Source organism: Xyrauchen texanus, chromosome 30 (assembly GCF_025860055.1).
Source record: "Xyrauchen texanus isolate HMW12.3.18 chromosome 30, RBS_HiC_50CHRs, whole genome shotgun sequence".
In the NCBI taxonomy this organism is placed as follows: domain Eukaryota; kingdom Metazoa; phylum Chordata; class Actinopteri; order Cypriniformes; family Catostomidae; genus Xyrauchen; species Xyrauchen texanus.
Genome location: NC_068305.1, coordinates 18513563 through 18539343, shown reverse-complemented (window position 1 = coordinate 18539343; position 25781 = coordinate 18513563). Strand labels below are relative to the sequence as shown.

Genomic DNA, 25781 nt, shown 5'->3' with positions numbered 1-25781 from the left:
AAAAGCGCTTCTCCAAAACATGCATATGCAAAGATTTCTGGGCCTAATTTGCCAATAACTATTGATCTTAGTGGATAAGAGCATTTTCATTGAGCAAATTTTACAAATCATTTTACAAATGTTTGTTATTTTTTATGTGTGCCCAGGGTGTAAAATAGCACCCACAAAATGCAACGAGGCTCAATCCAGTTCGTGAGCTCATCATCTGAATGCAGGTATTTCATGCTCGAGTAATTCAGATCATCTTCCCGCAACAGGTGGGTGACCTGTAAGATGTCTCGGAGTGCAGGGGCCTTTCTAGGCATAGGCAAACTAGGTGGTAGCCTAGGGCGCCACCTGCTGGGTGGGCGCCAAAGAGGAGGCCCTTTGAGTAGTCTATGGGCATAACAATACTTTTATTTTTCTGAAAAACTTAGTTTTATGAAAATAGTAAATTATTAGTTTGTTCTATGTTCGAAAAAATGCATCAACCAAACATAAAAAAATGGGTTCCTTAGTTTTTTATTTGTACTAATGAATGTTTTAGTTCACTTCCACCAGTGCAAACGCCTAAAAAAATTACGTGTACAGCCTTACATTAACAGTGTTAGTACTCTTAGCTCCATTTAATTTTTGTTTAAATTCCTTCTGCAGAATTTTCCCTCAAAATCAGCACTGAAAAATTCTGCATATACATATAGCCCTATTTCACAGTCAAATTTAAACAAAACAATATTTTCTTATGCTAAGTATGGCACATCCATGCACACCGTGAGCACAATAAATTATATCTTAATTACGTTCCACTTCTTTAAAGATCTATTTTATTAGTATATTATATCTATATTATAAGTATATTAAATGAAATGCTTTCTTAGAAATAGGCTTTATTTTCACATTCTGTTTCTGCATTTTGTAATGCCACTATCTTGGTAATTACGTCAAATGATGCTTCTAACTGAAGTCGGATTGATCGATCTGCCCCAGCTTTCTAAGTCAGATTTCCTCTGAGAGCTCTGATTTGTCTGGAACGCAACATATATATTGCATAAACTTTAGCTTCCATATTGGTGACACCTTACAGATTTGTGACTGTGAAAGTGGTGTTCACTGATCAGCAACCCTTGGACATCTCCACCAGGATGACAGGACACAGGAACCACAGGTTGTATGCTGTATGACAAGTGAGAAGGGATACACTGTCAAACACAGCTTTATTTTATTAAGTTATTTACTCTGATGTCATAGGCAGGTACCAAGAAGTTAGTGTAGGCAAGATTCAGGCTAATGATCATAGTCTTTGTTAATATCACGTAGATTCTACACAGATATTCAAATATGTTTGTCCCCCTCTTTAGAAGTTTTCAAAGAGCAGAGGGCAGATTTTAAAAGATATAGAAAAGAAAAATCCAATTCAGGGACAGAGAAATAGAATGATGGACATAAATGGTGTCTGTCTCCAGGCACTGCAGTAATTACTGGACTTGACCGGGTGTGTTAAGGCATCTATCACTGTTGGGCTGATGCTGGAACTGAGCTGACTGTATTCCTCTGAGCACACAAAGCATCACATTAACTTACAATTACTGACTCATCTGGGTCACTGCTTCTTAAAGGCTCCCAATAACTGAATCATATCAGTAAGACATCATAGTTCTAATATCATAGTTTTTTATGCTAACTGTGTGGTTAAGCTGGAAATTGATGGGGAAGTGCAACCACAGTTTTTCACTTTAATGGCTCTTATTTTTGAAAATGTGCTTGGGGCCTGTATGAGATTAATGCATATTTGCAAGCAACTAAATTGTTTTCTCTAAACTAAAATGTGTTTTGGGATGAATTTTGGAGCACAAATGGCAGTTTACAGCTGAAAAGCTGGAACAAGCTTGTTCAAAGAGAGCCAAAAGAATACAACAGAGCCCCACAAATAAATTTTTAAAGCTCCTTAAAATGAAATCTGGCACCACACTATTTTTTATTGAATCCATTGAGCTTTTCATGCATAATAGAATGTATTACAATGTTTTATGCTGTGATTACAAGAAAATACATTGAATCTTAAAAAAAAGAAAAGAAAAGGTAAATCAAACAATGGCCCCCAAAAGTGAATAGTTCACCCAAAAATGAAAAAACGTATAAGCTTGGCTCGCACTCTTTGTCATCCTGTTAGTCAGCACAAGTAGAAATGCACCAATAAAAAAAATTTTCAACAACGAGCTAAAAGAAGCCGATCCATTTCTTCGTGCAGCACGTGAATATGCAAGCGAGTATTTTTCTGTAATGTTAATTTCCCCATGGGCACGGAGGTAAATCAGATAATGTCACATTTAGACAGCTACACTGCACTTTTTATGTAGTACAAGCACTTATATGTTCAGATGTGGGGGTTATTTTGAATTTTTGGTTACAATGGTGTGAATTTTTGTGAAGTCATTTCATAATTACACATGCAAGATGACATCATATGGATAGGATAGGCTACGTGGAATTTGTACATTTAAAAAAAAAAAACTAAAATGTGGTTAAATCGTGAAAAAAACGAAACAAATAAAATAGCTTCTTCGGGGCAGTACTAAATAAAAATAAAATGCAATGTTTATGATCATTCGGTTAAAAAAATTAGGCATCACACACATTTTAATGTACGTATTTAAATAATTAAACTGAATGAAGACTAACCAATTTCTTGCAAGTTCTTTGAGGCAAAGTATCAAATATATATATTTATGATGATATTTTAATGTTTGTTGTGTACTGCAATGCAACATGTGGCATTATTTAATCACGTTTAATCATGATTAATCACATAAAACTGTGCAATTAATAAATACAAGTTTTTGGATCTAATCACAGCCCTAATTTAAATCAACTGAATCAGATTTTAGACACAGTAAATTGCAAAAATGTAAAATTTTTAAATTAAAGTTACTTCTGAGAAAAGGTCTAGCACCGTTTGTTTCAAAATGTGATTTGGTTTGAAAATGAAATTCATTACATACATATTTGTCAAATTATCCAAATACTTTTTGGGCCACTGTATCTGTTATTCACCATATAAAAAGTGTATATGAAAAAGGTTTTACAAAGAAATGTGGAACTGAAAGTGACAAGCCCGTGTTACCATGTTACCTCACTGTGACAGTACATTAAATAAGACTGAACTGTCTTTGAGGTTTTGGTTTGCTTTGTCCTTTTGGAATTTTTTTAAGTGATTCTAGCAGTTTCATGTAAATTGGTCAAATTCGTGTTAACCTCTATTTTACAGACAGTCCATCCTTACCTAATACTGATCATTACTGGAGAGGTGTAGGGAAAATATATCTCTCCTCTTGTCTAAAATTATGAATAATTCATAGTTCAATAATGCTCAGAGAGTTCTGTGGGTGATGACTCATCAATTTGATAGAATGCAAATATAAATCTAATTAGCAATGTGTCAGGAAATATATTGGTCGTTACTTTACCCATCACTTTATCTTCAGTCTAATATCTGTATATCTAGGGAGAGGCTCCCAGCACACTAGTCAGTCAAGGCTTTGCTGTCTTGCCCTCGTAACATCATACCATGTCCCAGTGATGATTTATGAACAGAGAGCAAGCGGAAAAGAGGATCTGTGTGTGTTTGTGTACTTCATACTTCATTAAGTACCAGAGAATGTGGTTTATTCTCATCTTCTTCCCCATTGTTAAATCTGCTTTTAATTTCCATCTATGCCTAGGTGCTCCCCTGCAGGTATTGCAGATATAAAGTGATTTTACAGTGGTTTGATGGGTATGAATGGCAGTTAGTACTCTCACTGAGGCTGTAACAACTGTTTGTATTTGTTTTTGCTAACGGCACACACATAATGATCAAAGGAATGTGTGTTTGGTGCTTGGCACAGCTATAAATACATTTAATGTGTGACTTTCTGTTTTTTAAGACCCCCAAAGAGCACTATTGAATAATATTACATCAATCAACTCTCTCTCACACTCTTTTCCCTCAATTATTTCTCTCTGTCTTTTTTCATGGATGGATGGATATTCACTCATATGTGTCACAAATATGAGTGAACATATCAGTCATCACCCCTTCTATACCTATATAGAGGTACTGATATATAAAAGTCAGAGACACTGGAAGATGGGTGTGCTTAAATTGGTCTGCTTCAGTCAGAATGATATGCTCATGACTGCCTAAAATGCAGCACATTTTACCACTATTACCATCATGTCCTTGAGGGAAGTGCTTAACCCCAGGTTGCTTCAGGGAGGCTGTCTCTGCATTTGTAATACTTTTAAGTCCATTATGCTGGAGCAAAAAGCTGTTGAAGGACACCATGTTAAATTTTACCTTTGATCTAACTGCATTAATGTTAATATAACACCTTCAAATTAGTGGAAATCATTATTTCTGATAGAGAGGGAGGTTTTCTACTCAACTACTGTTTGTTAAAAAAAATTGAATTTAAAGACAGCGTGAAATCATAACATGATTACATAGGAAGTCGACATGTTGCTATCAAATGTTCCAGTAGATATCGGCCCCATTCTGCCACAACATTTCAAGTGTGTTTACCTTCTCCTGTGGTGTGACCGATAGCGCATTATGTCAGCAGTGATAAAGACCAGTGCTGCGTCCAAAACAACATATTGTTACAGTACGTACTGTCTTTAATGATGGATGCAGTTATGGATGCTTACAGCTTCATGAATAGTGTGGATTCAGACATAATACTCCATTGGCATACTGTTTTGGGCATACTATATAGTAAGAATGTATGGATATTTGGTCACAGCGCAGGGTTCTTGTCCCATGTTGAAGCCAGACAGTAATCACATTTTTGCTCCACTGATGGTTATGCTAGGTTCACACATCCTCAGTGAGCGTTGCGTGAGCAAGGCGGTTGCATTGGACGTTCATATTGGCCGTGTGTCTTTCTTTAATAAGGTCATAATAAGCTGAGGGTATTGCTGCTTCAGGACAACAGTGGGCAGTCACGTGCACTCCATCCTTATCATCACACTTGGTTGTGATTGGCTAATGTTGTGTCTATACTGTACACCTATAAACACAGAATGGAAAAAGGACAGGCAGTTTATTAATTCTTTCTTTTATTAAGTTATTTTAACTTGCTTGCAGACATATAAATTATAGTGTCCTATAGGTTCAGTTTGAATAATTTAGATTTTCTTTAGTGTCTTCTATAATCTATTGATTATTTTGGTGTTGTACTGAACCCAGAGCTGCTGAGCTCAGTGTTAGCTGTGTGGCAGAAATAGGCTTAACGGTGAAACTATCCACTAACTGCCATGTCTGAGACTCATGTTTGCAATGGGATTGGTGTAATCTGTTAATATTGGCACTGTAACAAAAACGCGACGCTCACGCTCTGCTCCGCTTGCAAAGGATGTGTGAACCCGACGTTAGGGTTTAGGTTTGGGGGTAGAGTTAATAAAACATGCATTCCTCTTCACAGTGTTACATCATACTGTTCACTGGGGCAGTGCTTATAATTTTGGTAAGCAAAGGTTCAGTTTAGCTCCAGAAATGTCAACCTACTGTTTCCATATGTAACGTGAGATCAGTCTGGAAATTGAAATGGAACCATTTTACTTTCTCGATACATTCAGTATATCTAGTGTAATTTTGAATGATTCATCAGTGAAGGGTATTCAAAAGAAGGAAAAAATTAAACTTTAAACAAAGTGTAATAGCTAGCTCTTCCTCTAAAACTATTTTCTTTAGAGTCTGGACTCTAAGACCCCGTTTACACCTCATTGTTAAGATGCATTTCAGGTGATAAATACAGGTGTACAGAATACAAAACGTTTTGTGATCAGATCACAAACCACAACGGAGGTAGTCAAAAACGCATGTGACCACATTGCATTTGAGGTGTAAACGCTACTCTGTCTTGTGTGCATCCCAGACAGCAATGAAGCGACACCCCTCACCTGACAACCACTGCACTAAAACAAGGGATTTAAACGTTGAAGTTTACGTGCTACGTGCTACTTATGTGCTACACAGATGAGAAGTACACACATCTGAAGCTCAGCTAACAGAGGTACTCCACTAAATTATTGATAATTCTGCTGGAAATGTTGTGTCTGTGCTTAAATTAAATTACAACTGCATCTGTGAAAAACAGCACACCGATGTTCTCTGACTTTTTCACTTTTTATTATTTTGCAGTAACAAGCTGACATTGTGATTGATGTATGTCATCATGAAATCACAAAAATGTTGAGACCCCTCAAAATCTGAACAAAAAAGGTCACAGGAGACACATTTGAGATGCATGGGCTGTGTCCGCAAACTGGAAAATGCTGCCTTAGGAGGCTGTACACGGAGGTAGTATGAAAATAAGGCGCTTTTCAAACTGTTCTGAGACCAGTTTCCTTCAGAGTTCCACTCATTCAAAAACACTGTTGTTTAAGCCATAAACTGATTAGGCAGCAACACAACAAGTCAGTTGAACAGACCATGCTGAGTAAGGACTTGTTCCTCTTGTTCCTGCTCAGCTCTACAATAGAAAATACAACCAAGGCTTTAAAAGCATTGAACACTTTTACATGCGTTTTACACTTTGTACACTTCAACAAGCACTGTAAGAAATCCTATGCTTTAAGGTTTAGTTCAACCAAAAATGAAAATTCCCTTATCATTTACTCACCCTCATGCCATCCCAGATATGTATGACTTCCTTTCTTCTGCAGAACACAAAGACTTTTAGAAGAATATCTCAGCTCTTAGGGTCCATACAATGCAAGTGAATGGTGATCAGACCTTTGAAGCTCCAAAAAGCAGAGAAAGGCAACATGAAAGCAATCCATTCGTATTTTAATCAATGTCATCTGAAATGATACAGTTTTTGTTGAGAACAGACCACAATATAACTCCTTTTTCACCATACATCTTGCCAGTTCAGTCTCTAGGCACGATCATGATTTCAAGCTCTATTACACTTCCTAGTGATTGATGCATACTGATTGGATCACTTCAGATAACATTGATTAACGCTCTGGAGTCGCACGTAATACTTAAATGTTGCCTTATTCTGCTTTTCGGAGCTTCGAAGGTCTGGCCACCATTCACTTGCATTGTATGATCCCACAGATGTGAAATATTCTTCTAAAACTCTTTGTTTGTTTTCTGCAGAAGAAAGAAAGTTATACACATCTGGGACGGCATGAGGTTGAGGAAATGATAAGAGAATTTTCTTTTTTGGGTTAACTCTTTAATCAGTATCTTTATCTTGCTTTTCAGTAAACAGATCTAAAACAAGATAATGAACTTGAGGGGACCTGATTAAATATACTGTAGCCATTAAAAATAATTGCAAAAAGGGCTCAGAAAAATGAATTTGGTACTGACAAAAGGTTTAGCATAATTTGTTTTCAGATACCACTTGGTTTGATATCTGTTATCTAATGCAATGACATCCAAATACTTTTTCAGGCTGCTGTACATTATGTGGTCTTGTTTCAGAGGCAGACATTTTTCATTTGTTTCAAGCATAAACCTTAAAAAATGTCAACAATATCCAAAAAAGTTTTATGCTGTTATCCACTTATGTTTATTTATACATTTTTCCTTAGTACTAAAAAATATACAATGCGTCAAAACCTAATGGGCCAGCCTCATTACCCACAGCACATTTTAATATTGTAATACACCGCAAACATTGCAAAGAAAACACTTTTCTGTGCATGAAGGTTTTTGCCCAGAGGCTGGATTGAAGAGCAAGCTTGACTACACAGTAGGATTGAGTTCGTCGAAGTACAGTACATCTCAGTACATCTCGCTACATCTCGCTCATAATAAAATCAAGCCACTGTGGAACCCTGAGATTCAGCCCTGCAAAATCAAATATTCACATTTTGATTTAATCAGCGGTACGTATTAATTCATTGCCTTCTTAACTTTGTTACTATGACTACATTTTTCTGTTTATTATTTGAGGATACTTTCAATACAATTACTCGTGCTGGATTTGTGTGGACTCTGCATGGTTGCATCTCACGACTTTGTGCCACAGGGCAGCACAGCTCACTGGATCAGCCTATGAGTCAGTCCAGTAAATATTTAATAAGAGCTTGGATATTGAGCAGCAGAGCTATTACAAGGGATATACTTTGTAGTCGCTGTACAGTCATTGCTCTTAATATCGCTGTCACATCCTAGAAATTGTCACCTCTTCAATACGACAATGAATCATTAATTTTATACTTTTAGTAAAGGCTATCAGAAGGATCGTTTTGACACAGATATTTTTCAAAAGTTCAGTGTATAAAAGCTATGGATTTGAATAAGCCTGCTAGTGCTATTAACACCAGCCTGTTACCCAGACTCAAATGCCTTTTGGAATCACTGTGCTTAGTATAAACCCTCTCCCATTATAGTGAAAATAATTGACACTCAGCTGTCATATAGTCCAGAACTGTAACTTTTGATGGCACACTTGTATATTTTGTGCCTGTGTTTGATGCACAGAATTAATTGCTGAAGCAAAAAACAAAAAAAAACAAACAAAAAAAAAACATTACTTTTTAACTTTTTTTTCTGTCTGCTGAAATGTATGACCTAAATGAATGACCTATGGAAATTGTATTATTTATTTTCATTTGTAATATTCATCCCTTAAATATAATGACTATAAATTTAATTAGCATATTTATGATAACTTATTTTATATTTGTTTGTAATTTTTTGTATAATTATACTATTTTATCATTTATTTTTAAATTATGTGATTATTTTTTTCTTTTTTCTCGATTCCTTTTTTCCAGTTTAATATGCAAATACAGCTTTAAGTAAGCCATTTGTATGTTAATTCCTCCCAAAAGTCTAAACACCTTGAGGTGTTATCAAAACTTTCTTTGTTTGAGCATCCTGACCGGCCCAACATAGCAACATTTGCTCAACCAATAGGATGAGTTTTTGGCTGCAATGTCTGTTTGAACAACCTATGTTCAGACCCGGGGGTGGGGGTGGGGGGTGTTCAGGACATCTGTTTGAAAATAGCTATTATTGTTAGGTGACACTAGTGGCACAGATATTGCACACTTCTCCTTTAATGTATTAGAACAAAATCTTACAGAACCTTTGTGATTTCAACATGAAAAGGCATGGATTTTTTTACCTCCATTAGGGGACATGGCCTAAGACTATAAACCTTAATGTTCCAAAATACAATATCTTCTCACTCAGTCACATTCAAAACCATATACTGTATTCAGTACAGTCAAATGACAAAAGGCAAGCTTCTTCCATAGTGTATGCATCATTTTACTGTAACTGCAAAGGATGAGGTTGCCTATTTTCTTTTCCTGGATGCAGCGCATGAGCAATCCAGCCCATTCGAAAATCCTCTTCAGTCCGGTACCACTCTCTCGTATTTCATCAGCCACCATCAAAAGTGCATCTTCAAGGCTTTTGTTATTCCCATTACCACTCCGTAAAAAGGCATCACATTTGCTATAACCCTGACTTAATGAGGAAATATCTGCTTCAGTGAAGGAGAGAAGACATTTATGAAAACGATGGTGCCAGAAATGACAAATGTCTGACTAACAAACAAGCATTCATTTGCCTCCATCAATCAACATTTATCCAACATGCATAGGGGCATATATTACTTCCTCATGAGGGGACCACCCACTATCATGTCTTCAGTAGATTTGATTATGCTGTAAGTGTGAAGTAATGCAGAATTGATGGGGTTTGATGCTCGCTGAGAGTAAGACTTCAGAACCCGACAGATTTCCTTAGAATTCAAATGATGGTTATTCACAAAGCTATATGGCTATACATCCTTCACCCTTGCATGTTTGTTTATTAAGTAGTTTGGCTAATCTGATACTGCTTTCAGTTACCAATACATATGTAGTATGTATTGGTAAAAAAAAAGTGTGCCACTTTTTTATGTTAAAATAAATTATTTCAAAGCTAATAATGCAGATACTATTATAAGTGAGCCAGTGTGTTTTGTTTTGACTTCTAAATCTAGTTATTTTAGCAATTGTAGAGGCACAAAAATAGCATACGTTTGTAATACGATTGTAATAGAAACTTCTTTCTTTAAGGCATTATTCAATTTCTCTTATTTTCCTATATCCTTGTTTCTTTTACATCTATGAGATGCACTATGTTTGCCCCTATTTTGTTTGCTCAGCTTCTCTGCTCTTTGTGCCAGTGGCAGTTTCCTGGTATGTTTGCATGACTTTTATGTTAACAGTGGACTCAGCAAATGGAAAAAAATAAACAAAGAGTAAAGAAAAGAAAGACAAAAAAAAAAAAGCCACATCAATTAACACTGAGGACACTTAGTCCTGCTTAATTAATCATCAAAAGCATATGCTGTGTGCATTATATAAACCTACATTTTTGGGTGCTGCATCTGCCTCAGTGTGCAGCTGCTCTTATGGCTATGTGCAAATGACATAGTCTCTCTCTTTGCAGTGTTGGTTATTATCATTTAGGTATGTGCCATCATGTGGGTTGGCACGTAGTTGTCATTAGTTCATGCACATGTGTATTTCTAGACTGTCAGGCATATTCAGTGACAAGTTTGAAATATGTCTCTGTTGATAACTCTTTATTGCCCTCATACATATTGACTACACTAGTAAAACAGACAGCCTACTGACAAATGCATGAATCACTTGCCCAAAATTTATCTGCATCATAGTGCAGCACTGGAATCTTACCTAGAAATGAATTGCTGCACCAGAGCACAAAAGAAATTATCATTACTCATCCTGCTTTCGTTCTCATGGACAGTTAATTAATGTTTTGGTTTCCATAGTCTGTTAATGTTCATCAAACTTCTGCTGGTCTTTGGCTCAAGTGTTAAAAGAGGGTGAATTCGCATACAGTAAGAGTGGTTCAATTGACAAAATCCTGTCAGTCAATGATTTGATTTAAAGTGCATTTCCCAAATACTCACGCTTCTCAGCTTCCAAAGGAATCTTAACTCACTGGCTTTGCTGTTTCATCTGTTCTGTCCACCCTCTGAGAACATACTGGTAACAAAGTAACAATAGATTTCAGAAACTATTTTGGTCTGGGTTCCCATGGAAACGCTTGGGTGTAAGTTGGGATAGGATTAGGGGGGATATTGCCAATGTCTGCTGGTAAATATATACAGTATTTGGCAGACTAAAAAGCTGCAAAGCTGGCTGATGCTTAGATCAGATTTATTCTTTGAATAGAAACAAATATAAACATTATTTTAAATTGAGCTGATTTTATGAGCAGATTAGAACAAAGTTTGAAAATTCCCCTTGATTTAATTGAGTTTCTTAATTAGAATATAAATTTTGACATTGCATTTAATAATTTAGAAGATGCTTTTTATCCAAAGCCACTTACAAATAAGGATATGATACAGGAGCCAATTATATTCACAGTGCTGCAATGCTGAGTTTCATGAGTAAGCTGGAGTAGTGCAAATGTGCAAATGCAGAAAAGTAGAGAAAAAAGACAGATGGTTTTTTATGATATTTAAATATATATATATATATATATACATTATTTATAGGAAGTCCCAATATTTATGGTTATGGTTAAGTGCTCGTGGAAGAGGTGTGACTTCAGCCATATACTCTACTATGGCTCTAAAAAGTATTTTGGACACTTTAGTCATATTTAAATGTATAGTTCACCCAAAAATAATCATTCTGTTATCATTCACTCACTCTTTTGCCATTACAATCTCATATGACTTTCTTCTGGGGAACACAGACAAACCTATTTTGATGGATGTGATGTGTTCATTTCCATACAATGCAAGTCAATGAGGTCCAACACTTCCACGCTCAAAATAAAGGCAACATAAAGGTAATCCATAAGATTCTAGTGGCTAAATCAATGCATTCTGAAGAAATACGATTGGTTTTGGGTGAGAAACAGACCAAAATGTAACTCCTTTTTACCTATAAAGAGTACATGTACAGCACATGTTTATGGACAGAGCATGATAGAGCATCAAGCGTCAAGCATGAGAAAATGTGCTCCAGCTTCAAATCATGATTGCGTCATGTAGACTGCGGATATAAAGATTTACTTTATACTGAAAAAGTACTTACATATTATTTTGAGAAAAGCTCTAGCATCATTTGTTTGCAGATGTCACTTGGTGTGATAATTTGAGCAAAATATCTACTTTATAAATGTATAAACCTAACAAACTTCTTTTTGTGAGAATTGCGTGAAAAATTTCCCATGCTGCCTTTCTTTCAAATAAATGACACTTTGATATTTTGTTATCTAATGCAAGTGTGGCTTGAGCGTTCAAATACTTTTTGGACCCATGGTGTATAGGCTATGTTTTCTCCATGACATTGTACCAAGACTGTTCAGTTTGCATCATGTTGTTAACAGTTCTGCAGTTAAATAAAGTAACTGCATTGAACATTAAGATATTCCACTGAGAAGTAAACAGAGAAAGACAAAATTGCATCTGATCTCTATTTTGCCCACAGCATCCATATGAATCTCTCCTCTGCCAGCAATTCACCTCCGCCATATCTCTTCAAGACACTCTTTCATCGGTCTAGCCTTTGATTTTTCATGCCCCTCTAGTTTACACTCTCCCCTCTCTCTTGTTTGCAGCTCTTCTCTACGCCACCATCTTTGGAAACGTGACCACCATCTTTCAGCAGATGTACACTAACACTAACCGCTACCATGAGATGCTGAACAACGTGAGAGACTTCCTAAAGCTCTACCAAGTGCCTAAAGGACTGAGCGAAAGAGTTATGGACTACATTGTATCCACGTGGGCCATGACCAAAGGCATAGACACAGAGAAGGTGGGTGAACTGTTTTTGCACCTCTTTCTTATGTACTTAACCCTCATGTTCTTTTTGGGACATTATTGGACAAGACTGGTCATATACATATGAATGAGATGAATTATAACACTAAATATGGCAGCTGTAAAAATGACAGTTCCACCTTTCAGTAAAAAACAATCACCTCTTTGATAAAGACATTGGGCTCTATTTTGTGAGTGCGCAAAGCACAGCACTATGCACAACGACCATGTGCAACGACTTATCCAATTTTGTGAGAGTGCTAATTCTAAGTGCAATTTTCATGCCAGTGCAAAGTGCAAATTGCAAATGGGCATGGGTGGGAGTGTTTGCGCTATTGTGGGTGTATGCGTGCAAACTGTGGGTGTATTGTATGTTTATGAATTGGCACAATGTGCAATTGGCTATTTTCCTGAGAAATAGATCAATCGTTTCAATACCACCTCTTAACTAAGCGCAAAGTTCAAATTCAGTTCCTAAAATGTTGGATTAGGTATGATTTTTGTACCACTTCGTTATTTTGATTATATTTTTGTTTTGTTTAGTGTAATTTGAATCTAGAAATATTTTTGGTTTATTTTTTCATGGATTACATTTTTTTAAATCAAAATCAACCGGTAGAACTGAAATCCACGCGATACAATTTTTCACACTGTTAATACTAGCCATGATTTGTGTTTCAGTAGATGAAAATTATTGATAATACTTACATTATCTGTCATTTTACTGAGAGTACATCCTAATTCAGAAGAGAATCACATTTTCTATGCATATAAAAGGAGTGTGTCACTGTCATAGAAATATGCCTTCCATTATTCAAGGTTGCAGTTAATGTACATTTTCTATTCTTCAAATTCATTACATACAGACCATTTACACTACCAACTTCTTATGAATGTGCTGTCTTTGTTTATATGGATGGTGCTTGACAGGGTATGGGCTATATAATAGGATGCAGACAGTGACAACCTCAAAATTCAATTGCCCATTTGCACTTTGCGTGGGCGATTTCGCCAAACCTACTTGCGCATGCTTGCACAAAAATACCAAAAATGAATGCCCATGCCCACTGACTTTGTGCTTATGACTTATGGCATAGCGCTCAGCTTAGTGCTAGCGCTCTTAAAATAGGGCCTGTTGTTTGTCTGTTTACTTGAGAATCCGCATATACATTATCTGGACCCATTTCTTTTTTTTTTTTTTTTTTTTTGCCGTGATAGGAGCTTAAGATATTTGTTTTGATTTGAAATTTGTTGTTTCAATGTAATCTTGACCAACAGTTTTTGGTCTTTCCCCAGTCAAACTAGTTAGGAATCCCACTTGCTTGACTAGAAAAAGATTTGTTTTTTAAAATAGCTTTACAAATTACCTGACTTGTCTCAAAAGGACTTTGGTTTGGGTCAAAGACACCCGAGGGCCTTTTATAACTTGGAAAATGTACTTCAGATTGATTCTTCCTGATATGTTTATATATATACTACATTACTTGTACAAGATGACCCCAGATGAACTAATACTATCAATTTAACACCCTAAGACTCTCTGACTGGAACATTATTCTCCTGACCCCAAACAAAAGCATTGTTACTAGAATGAATTACAGTCACCTTTTAGTGCATGTCTACTTTATGGTAAAAAAAAAAAAGGATACAGCTTCAATAGTATCTGCCTACTGGTTTTTGATTATGTCAGAAGAACTCATAAACTTTCTTTAAGGGAGTTTAAGTTTGTTGAAATTGCTATTCTTATTTTTACTCATACTGTACATTATTGGGTTCTCTGGGACTCCAAACATAAAAAATAAGAACAAGAGGTTGTTGACACAGCTTGTGGAAAGAGCTGAGTATACTCATGATCTACATATTTTTTTTTTACAGAAATTTAAAGAAATATTTATTTACAGAAATTAGAGATAATTATTGAGACTTTGCTGTTTCAGTGCCAGCTTTAATCTTTTTAAACTCGGACAGACATGACTGCTTTGACCAGTGCTTATTAATGGTTGTTTGGGGTAGATACATGCATATTCGTTTTCCAAAGTTATTTCCAAAGAATTAAAGGTGCTTTAATTCAATTAACTCTTTATAGTGGAAAAGTTAATAATATAAGCATTTCTTATTTTGCTTTTTTTGTATTCTTTTATTTACATTTTTGAAACAATTCTGTGAATTTCCCAAATTTAAAAACGGGGAGAAGTGGAAAAAAGAGGGTAATTTTTCTTTCACTCTGTAAGTGTCCCTCCATCAAAACAACCTTTTTTTCATTCTAAGAAAAATGGAAGACCCAAGAGACATCAACCCTCTGGGAATGTAGTAGATATATTCAACCCTGGGCTCAAATCTAGACTTACAGTATAAAGGATCCTCATAACGTATTTTCGTGCAGTGCAGGGTGAGAAATTGTATCCATATATTGATGTATAGGAGTGGGCATAATGGGCAAATTTGTGAATTTTTAGTTGAAAATTGGTTGACATTTTACAATAAAGTTTTATATGTTAACATTTGTCAATGCATTAAATATGAACTGAGAGTCAACAATAATTTTATGCATGCATTTAATACTGTAATATTGTTTAAAGTTCATTTATAAATATGCAATTGTTCATTGTTCATGTTAGTTTATAATGCATTAACTAATGTCAAAATATACAACTTTTAATGTTAAAATGTATTATTATATGTATATGTAGAAATAAACATTAACCAAGATTATTAAATGCTGTAAAAGTATTGTTTATTGTTCGATAATGTTAACTAATACATTCAGTTATGGTATGTTTACAACCTTGTTTCTGCAAATGTTTACATTTGAAGAAAGTAGAATAGGCCTAACCAGAATGATTAGCCAAAAAGGTCTAGGTTACTAGTGTAACCCCCATTCCCTGATGGAGGGAACGAGACGTTGTGTCGATTGTAGTGACACAAGGGGCTTCTTTTGGGAGCCTCGGATACCTCTGAATATGAAAAAGGCCAAGGCCAAATTGCCGAACAGAATTTGCATGTCCCGCCCCCGGACTTTCGGGTATAAAAGGCGGGACGTGCCTCTGTTCAGTCAGGTTCTGCACTGAGGAGCCGAGATCAAGGTTCGGCCTTTACAGTGGCTTGGTACAGTGTTGTGGCAAGGTGGATACAACATCTCGTTCCCTCCATCAGGGAACAGGGGTTACACTAGTAACCTAGACATTCCCCTTCTGTCACTCAAGGAGGGAAGACGTTCTTTTCCAACTCCTATTCTTTCAGGGGGAAAAGACCCTGCGGTGACAACATTCTTCCCAGGCTGTGGGGAAGCCCAGTCAGTCGTCCTGTGTTACTGAGTTCTACATGCTCGGCCTGACAAAACACGGGAGGGCACAGGTGCACCGCAACCACTTTGTCCACCTGGGGAACCGCTGTGTACTCGTGGACCGCCCCGCCATCGAGAGTAGTGGGAGCGGATGAGTAATGAGGTCTATTCCGGGATTCCAGCGGAGCCCTGACCTGAAGAACCAATTGTCTAGCCGTGAGGGTTGAGGAGAGGACGGAGGGTTCCAGTCCAGCCCCATGCTCATGGCGGCCCGGGTAAGCATATCGAACATCTGAGCCTCGGCCTCGGACTGGGCGGGGAAGCCCGAAGTTGGCAGCCCAGCTGAGTCCTCTGCATCAGACGCCGCCATGCTTTCTGATGCAGCGGCGATGTCATCTTCCTGCTCCATGGCCCCAACGGAGACATCAGACTGGCTCTGAGGCACGCCGGTCTCACGTCGAGCCCGGACGGAAGCAATCAAGCATGCTGGGGATTTACCCGGCAAAACCGCACCTGCTGAACTCGTTCGACTGCGGAGGACTGTGCAGGAGAACCGGCTTTTCAATATAAATAATAGTTTTAATGATAAACTTAAAAGACAACATAAACACACACATGACGGACATGTCCGTAAACAATCTCTCTCTCCCGCACGATCCTCTGCAGTCGACCTTTATCCCTCACGGAGGCTTAATTAGCCTAATACGGGACCGGGTGTGTAGGATCATGACCCGGCCCCGCCCTCCACCCTGCCACATTCCTCCCTCGTTCTCTCAGGGTGGGGAGCCCCCGGGGAGGGCATGCTTTAAGTCTAGTCTGCCGGCAGGTCATCCCCATCTACCTGGACGAGGGAGGGGACAAGGGGAGAGAAACAGAAATAATTAAAATGGGGGGTTGTACTTCCTGTAACAGTGTAGTACCCCCCAAAAACACTGTAAAATTTAAAAGAGGGAAAAGGCCAACACAGAGCGACACTGAGAGAGAGAGAGAGGAGAGAGAGATGAAAAAAAAAAAACTCTTACTCAGCTTGTTCCTCGGCCACTCCTCCACCCTCTATCGGACGACAGCCGCGCCTCTCTGGGCAGATCAGAGGCAGTCCTCCAGCCCCTGGTGGACGGAACGCCCCGCCGCATTCTCGGGGAACAGAAGGGGTCTCCACCGCCCTTGGCTGCGGTTCTCCCGCTCCAGGCGGTCGGTTAGGAGCCCCTTCTCCCCTCGCGGTCGGTGGCCATCGTCCTCTTTCAGGCGGCTGGGCTCCTCGTCCCCCGGCAGATGGCCGCAGCTGCTCCGTTGGGGTGGACGGTAGTGGCGAGAACTCTACTACGGCGTATCCCTCCTCCTTCCCGGGTTTTGGCACCAGTATAAAGAGGTTAATGGAAAGGAGAAGGCGAGAACCGGCTTGTCAATATAAATAATAGTTTAATATAAAACTTAAACAAAAGACAAACACACACATATGACGGACATGTCCGTAAACTATCTCTCTCTCCCGCACGATCCTCCGCAGTCGACCGTTATCCCTCACGGAGGCTTGATTAGCCTAATACGGGACCGGGTGTGTAGGATCACGACCTGGCCCCGCCCTCCGCCCTGCCACAGTGACCTAAAGAAGAATGGCTAATTTCCAGGTATGGAGAGTTGCAGTAATGAGACCAAGTGGAAATTAAAGCATGAATCACCCTTTCAAAATTCTCAAATGAGAGAAAAGATTTCATTTTTGCCAAGGCCTGCAATTGATAAAAACTAGCTTTAACAACCTGGTTAACTTATCTATCAAGTTTTAGTGCACTGTCCAAAAGCACTCCCAGATTTTTTACATAGGGCTTAACTACGATGTGACTTTTCATATCATACTGAGTCATGTATTCAGCCATTTCGCTACTAGACTCTTTACTTTAGGTGTACTACACATGAATTCCACCACTCCACAAAATTATTTTGATCTGAATAGAAGCTAAGATACTGCATACTCAGTGGTATATTTGGTTATGTGTTATGCAAAAATACACATTACGCAAGGTTATAAAGCAATAATCCAGTGACTAAAACCACCTTAACAATGGTAAAATCACTGTAAAGCACAAACCTGAGTGGGTTATTGCTTTTATTAAACAGCAAAATGGCAATATGATAAAAAACACCATATTCAATAAATGTTTACTTTTGTTAATAATAATAATAATAATCATAATCATCGGAATTAGCAATTGTTCCATCAAGTAATATAGTTAATTATCCTAACTGTAGGCTGTTTAGGATTGCCAAGAAACATAGCAAATTGCACATTAATATACAGTACAACATGCAGAGAATGAAAGTAGTGAATCTAAACTATCTGTTTTATGAATGCTAGTTTTCATTGTACTTTAGGAGAGAGAGAGTAGGGGCATTTTTGGAAGATTCCTTAAAGGAATTTTTATTTGAAATCGTAATTTATTTAGCTGTCATAATGCCAGAAAGACTTGACTGCTGTCCATCAGATCAGTACTGGGGTCCTCTAGCTAGAAGAGACACTTCAGCTCTCTAATGGCCTGCTGTACTTAGGTTCCTATTGAAATAAATACAGAGTGAACACCAACAATCTTCACTCAGTGTTTGTTCAGCTGGCTTTGATTAAAAACGGAATCAGTTCCATTCATCCTTTTTTAATTTATGCATAAAAGTAAATTATTACCTGTTCTGTCAGAGTCAACTAATCATAGTATTATAATAACATTATAAGCACTTCATCATTTTTTTTTTTGTAATAACTTGTACTTCTTCAGCTCAGTGTTAATTTAATTCTCACCGTAGACAGCAAGCAAATGAAATATTCATGTGCTTGGAGAAATTGACATTTCCAAACAAGTTTCTATTTAAATTTTTTTTCTTTTCCTCAAGTAATGAAGTGCAATAAGTCAAGATAAACTGTTAAATGCAATCATGTGCAGTGTCTTCCCTTTACATAATTTTAATAACTGTCACTTTCTCACATTATACTGCACTAAAAAATGTTTTTGTTTGTAGTTAAAATTTCTCTTATATGTAATAGCAATACCAAAAGAAAAAAAAAATCCACTCAGCTACTGTGACAAGGAGTTTCAACAATTGGTCATTGGACCATGTACATACTTTTGAGACAATGGTTCAAATTCACTATTAATATACAGAATATAAGGCAGAGGCTATTTGCACAGAAATTAACCATGGTTTTAATACAGTATCACGGTGTATCATGGTATTTTGTAGTAAAATCATAGTAACCACAAAATTAAACATGGTTACTATATTAACAATAGGTTACTTACGTAACCCCGGTTCTATGAAGCATCGAGTGGAGAAATCCACCTATGGCAAGGGCATCCGTACCTGACCTCTGCAGAAGCATCTAATTGCACCAAGTCTGGTTAGACAGACAGAAGCGCGTGACCTATGCTTGGTAAGGACCCACCCCCCTTACCCGAGAGCATATAATGAACTGCACTCGCTCCAGTAAGTATATTCGCTTCTCGTGCAGCAAGCGGGGCAAGCTTGGTGGATCTCTCCACTCAATGCTTCAGAGAACCGGGGTCACGTAAGTAACCTAGTGTTCTCTTTCATTATTTCGTGATCGAGATCCACCTATGGGAGACATTGACAGCTCAACCAATTGCACAATACACTCACAGTGAGGTCCAGCAAGCCAGTTAAGGGAATGGTTGCCTCAAAGAGGTAGTGCTTGACATGTCCCATAATCACACACCTGGCAACCCTGAAGCACACAAGTGAGAACTGTGTACAGGTAGAGCATAAATAACATGTTAGTGGCACAAACATAAAAATCTGCCCAGCTGCATACAGTGAAGATAACACCCAGGCAGGAATATGAATGCATGCCTGGTGACATGAATGTGCACTGCCAACGGCCCATAACCCCTTTTTCTTACTTTATACATATATATATATATATATATATATATATATATATATATATATATATATATATATAAAAAGAAAAGGAGCTAATAGGGGAGGGGCTATGAAGAACCCACCCACAAGACAGAATGAGCTACCGGGGTCCTGGTAACATCCAGCTGGTAGTAATGTTCCAATGTATGGGGAGAAGCCCAGCTGGCAGCAGAACAGATGTCCTGCAATGAAACTCTCCTGAAGAGAGCCCAAGAGGCGGCCATGCCCCTCGTGGAGTGGGCTCTGATGCCTTCTGGAGGCAGCACTCCCCTAGGTGGAGTTGCTTAGAAATGGGATTCCCCGAGTGAGGGGGGCCCAAGAGATAAAGAGCTGATTACTCTTCCAAAAAGCACTGGTCCTAGCCAAGTAAGCCCACAAGGCACAGATCGGACACAGAGCATCCAGCCTCTGATCCTCTGCAGAGGAAAAAGGAGGAGGGTGAAAAGTGGAAAGCTCCATTACCTCATATGAGAATGCTGGGAAGCATTTTGCCATAAAGGCCAGGTTAGGCTTAAGGAAAACCTTATCTCCACTAAGAGAGAATTTAGTGCACGAGGAATGAACAGAGAGTGCATGCAGATCACTGACACGTTTAGCTGATGCTAAGGCCAGATGCAGCGCTCTCTTGAAAGACAGAAATTTTAGGGAAATGCTTCCCAGGGGCTCAAATGAGTGCTGAGATAAAGCCTCCAGCACCATAGAGCGGTCCCACTCAGGAACAGTTCTCTTAGTAACTGGGAGAGATCTATGAATGAGGGGGTGCTGCCCTGCCATTGAGCCGTCAAACCCAAAATGACAAGCAGAAATAGGGTAGACCTTAATAGTGGAAAAAGACCTGCCTTTATCCATAAGGTCTTGTAAAAAACACAAAATATCAGCGACTGAACACTGATATGATGTGGAACCACGCCCATCACACCACCCTTCAAACACTTGCCACTTACAGTCATATAAGGACATTGTGGAGGAGGCCCTAGTGTTCTGTATAGTGGTAACCACACATGGGGGGAGCCCCATCGAGCTTAAATTTGTCCTCTCATGTTCCAAGCCCAAAGAGCCACCCTGTCCGTGTGGGGGTGATATATCTCCCCGTTTGCTTGAGACAACAGGTCTGTGCGTAGAGGGCGGGGCCACGGCTGGGCATGCAGAAGAGGAATTATATTTGCCAGCCATGGTGCTTTGGGCCACCTGGGTGCTATCAAATTGAGGGACAGGCCCTGCTCTCTCACCCTGGCCAGGGTGGATATTAACAGGCACTGGGGAGGAAATCCTTAGAGCAGCACTTTGGGCCATGTGTGGGTTAGTTTTCCACGCCGAGGGGTGCGTCCTCATCCTTTAGCGAGAAGAACATAGGACAATGGGAGTTTTCGTGCGAGGCGAAGAAATCTATGGTCACCTTTTTTTTTTTTTTACTTCTTTATTGTTACAGGCAAGTCATTAAGAACAAGTTCTTATTTACAATGGCGGCCTGACAAGTGGAATAACGACTTAGGGAAAGGTAGTGGGGCTAAAATAAATACAGTACATTAGAAATACATACAGGTTAACAATTACATTATATACAATTTAAAACAACACAGTAGACAACACAAAATGATTATGTAGAGAAGCAACTGCATGTGTCCGTGAACAAGGATGATATAATAGTTTTAAAAGATGAAATTGAAATTAGTGTATCTAGTTTGAGAATATTTTGCAGAGCATTCCAGTCGTGAGCGGCAGCAGATTGAAAAGAAGCAAGACCAAAGGCAGAGTTAGTTTTGGGAATACGTAATTGAAGACGAAGTGAGGACCGGGTGTTGTATGTGACAGGCTTTGGCTGCAGCAGGTGACCCAAGTAAGGGGGTGAGCGGCCGAGAAGGGTCTTGTAAATGAAAGTGAACCAGTGAATTTTGGGGCGATTGTGAAGGGAGGGCCAGTTGACAGATGAATATAAAGTGCAGTGGTGTGTATTGAAAGGAGCATTTATGGCAAACCTGATAGGGGAATGGTAAAGAGTGTCAAGAGTTGATAGAGTGGACTTGCAAGCAACCCTTATACGTATAGTGTCTCCATGGGTAGAATGGTCATTTGAATTAGAGTAAATTTGGCAGAAGTGGTGAAGGAAGAGCGGTTTCTGTAAAGGAAACCAAGCTTGGCCTTGACCTTAGATTGCAGCTTTGATATGTGGATGGAGAAAGAAAGTGAAGTTTCCAACCAGATGCCCAAGTATTTATATGCAGTGACTTGTTGTAGAATAGCCCCCTTGCAAGTGGTGATTTTAAGGGCTGGAGGAGGCGTTGTACCCTTACGGTAAAACCACATGGTTTTTGTTTTGAAGGTATTAAGAGTGAGTTTGAGTTGTGTAAAGGATTGCTGTAGTTGGAAAAAGCTATCTTGCAAGGTAGCTTGAACAGCTTCAGGGGAGGAGCCCGTGGCATAAAGGATTGTATCATCAGCATATAAGTGAATGAGTGAATTACCAACTGCCTGGGGAATGTTATTAATATAAATTGAGAAAAGTGTAGGGCCAAGGATGGAGCCTTGGGGGACACCCCTGATGACCGGTAGAGAATTGGAAAAAAGGTTTTCAAATCTTACACGTTGAACCTGGTGAGAAAGATAATTTGAGAACCAAACCAGTGAGTGATCAGTGACACCAATGCTGCTAAGTCTGTGGATGAGTGTGTTGTGGTCCACGGAGTCAAAGGCTTTTGCAAGGTCAATAAATATAGCAGCGCAGTGTTGTTTGATATCTAACGCGGATGTAATGTCATTGAGCTCTTTAGTGGTAGCTGTAACACAACCATACCCTGATCGGAAGCCAGACTGTGCCCCGGAGATGATTCCGTTCACATTAAGATGATTGATTAGTTGTTTATTAACAAGTTTTTCCATAATTTTAGACACACAAGGCAAGATGGAGATTGGCTTGTAATTGTTTAAGTCAGCCTGATCACCTCCCTTATACAGAGGAAGCACAACCGCTTCTTTCCAAGCAGGTGGAATCTTGGCTGTATGGAAGGATAGATTAATAAGGGCTGTTAGGGGAGCCGCAATAACCGGGGCAGCAATTTTAATGAAAAAAGCGGCAAGATCATCTGATCCAGCCTTTTTATTGGGGTCCTGAGCAGTCAATTCCTTCAGGACTTCCCCCACTAAAACAGGCCGAATGAAAAACTGTGAGGAGGTGCTAAAAGGCTGCAGGTATTAGAGACTGCAGGGGCTGTAGCAATAGGGTTTAACGCCTTGGAAACAAAGCCAGAAGTTATGAAGTGGTGATTGAATGCTTCAGCCATGGAGTTTTAATTAGTAACATCTATATCATCTATATCATCCACTTTTAGGGACAATGGTATGGTCCGGGGTTTGTTTTCAAGTTTTTTTACCGTGTTCCAAAATGCTTTTGGATTCGCACCACAAAGTGTGAACTGTTCTTTAAAGAAGCCAGCTTTAGCCACCCTCACCGCTTGTGTGGCCTTGTTCCTGATTTGACGAAATAAACGCTTGTCTTTGGCAGAATGTGACTTGCATGCTGTCCGCCAGGCTGTATTTTTTTGCTGAAGCAGAACAGCTAGATCACGATTAATCCATGGGCTGTTGCGGTTTTTTATGCGTATCTTTTTGCTTGGGGCATGTTTATTGATCACAGCAGTAAGAAGATCTTTAAACAACAACCATGTATCATTCACGGTGCGACTCTATACCAACTTACTTGGGCCAGATCACGTAAAAAAGCTTGACCATCAAAATGTTTCAGAGTACGTTTAGTAGTGATTACAACAGGCTGTTTGACAGAAAGGTGTTTTCTAACACAAGCAATGAAACAGTGGTCGCTGAAGTCATTGCAAAAAACACCCGATAGGTACATGAGTGGGGCGTTTGTAAACAACATCTATCAATGTGGCCTTGTCACAACTTTTTGGGTTGTATCTGGTAGGTAGGTTTATGATTTGGTGAAGGTTTAGGCAGTCAAATTGTTGTACAACTTTCTCAGGGGGCTTAAGCATGTCACAGTTTAGGTCGCCAAGTATAATCAACTCGGACCTGGTAAAATCTCTCCCACAACATGCCTACTAACTGAGGGTGGAGGTGCCAGTCTCCTTAGAGCGGGTTCCCCCTCGACAGAAGGTCCACACCCCTGTTCAAAATGCCTGGAACATGGGTCACCTGAAACAACAGGAAGCCTTTGAGCCAGGGCATGAAGCCTGTGAGCGCATGCCAACCTGGCGAATGATATGTGACACTACTGTGGTATTGTCAGAGCGAACGAGCACATGATGCCCCTGCAAGCGGGGCAGAAATGTATTCAGAGCTTTCCATACAGTCAAGAGCTCCAAATAATTTATGTGGGCTGAACGAAGTTTGCTCGGCCACGAACCATTCACTGTCCTGCCCTCCTGAGTGGCTCCCCACACTGTTAAGGACGCTTCTGTCATTACCACTTTTCCCAACATAACAGCCCCGATTGGGGTCCCATGTGCATACAAGTCTGCGCTCCTCCAGTGGCGCAAGGCTGCTGTGCATAAGCACGTCACTGTAATAGAGCGACAGAGATCATGTAACGGGCTGAAGTGGAGGGATAAAACCCACTTCATGAATGCCCTCATTCGCAGAAGGCCCAAAGGCAAAACCTGAATAGCTAATGCCATAAGACCCTGTAATCTGAGAAGTGCAATATAGCACTTTCGTCCCTTCCTTGAATTATGATAGACAATTCATTAGAGAGTGAAAGTGTTCTTGCGAGAGGCGCGCACGCATAGAGATTTAATGCAGCAACAAAAAGTAATGTTTACCGCACTACTGGAACAACAACACAGCAACTTCAAAGGCTTTGTCAAACTAATAATGGAATCCACGAACACTAGACTAGAATCAATAACCAGGGAACTACAAGAAATAAAAACCAGTCTGCAATATACACAAAAAGAAGTGGATGACATTAAAACGGAGACAACAGATCTGAAAGAACTCAGTATCTCGATGCAAACAGATATTTTTAAAGTCTGCGAAAGCATGCTGGCTGTCGCGGACAAAATTGAGTATCTGGAGAGCCAATCCAGGCGAAATAACCTGGTATTTGATGGGATACAGGAGTCACAGGGAGAGACCTGGTCAGAGACGGAGGAGAAGGTAAAAAAACTTGTGAAGGAAAAATTACAGTTGCAACGCGAGGTGGAGAGGGCCCACTGCACAGGAAAAACTGGAAGAGACCGACCGCGGCCAATTGTCGTAAAATTCCTAAGGCATAAGGATAGAATGGAAATATTACAAAGATCTAGAAATCTGAAAGGTTCCAGAATGTACATCAATGAAGACTTCACAGAGGCAGTCAGAAGGAAAAGAAAAGAACTCATGCCGGATTTAAGAGCTGCGAGAGAAAAGGGGGACATTGCCTATTTACGACAGGACAAACTGATCATTTATCCCCGGTCCAACACACCAAAACAACCAAGGCCAGCTAACATTAATACATAAACAGGTAGGCCAATGATATGTTGATGATAAATTTTAATCTCACTATGTCACGAAATAAAATGCACACACATAACGGAGATAGTCACTCAATACAAAGAGTGGTTGAATACGAGCACTTAGAACTAAACACCTTTCAGTACACTGAACATCACTCACAAGACATGGAAAATGACATTGATCCTGTGAACAACTTCTTTGCTAACATCAACAATAACTGCCATTATTACACTGATGAACAGTTTAACAGTTCAATCAAGACCGAACAGCAATTATCCATTATCCACTTTAACAGCAGAAATCTGTATGCCAACTTTCACAGCATAAAA

General features: G+C 39.1%; 1 protein-coding gene across 2 annotated transcripts in view; it reads left to right on the top strand.

Annotated features, from left to right (window-relative positions):
• The window catches only part of LOC127624452 (potassium voltage-gated channel subfamily H member 5-like), a 153916-nt gene that overhangs the window by 82840 nt on the left and 45295 nt on the right, over positions 1–25781 (top strand). For both annotated transcript variants that reach the window (XM_052099280.1, XM_052099279.1), the window contains exon 8: positions 12584–12783. In XM_052099280.1, the coding sequence (XP_051955240.1) occupies positions 12584–12783 (200 nt within the window). The remainder of the gene's footprint in view (positions 1–12583; positions 12784–25781) is intronic.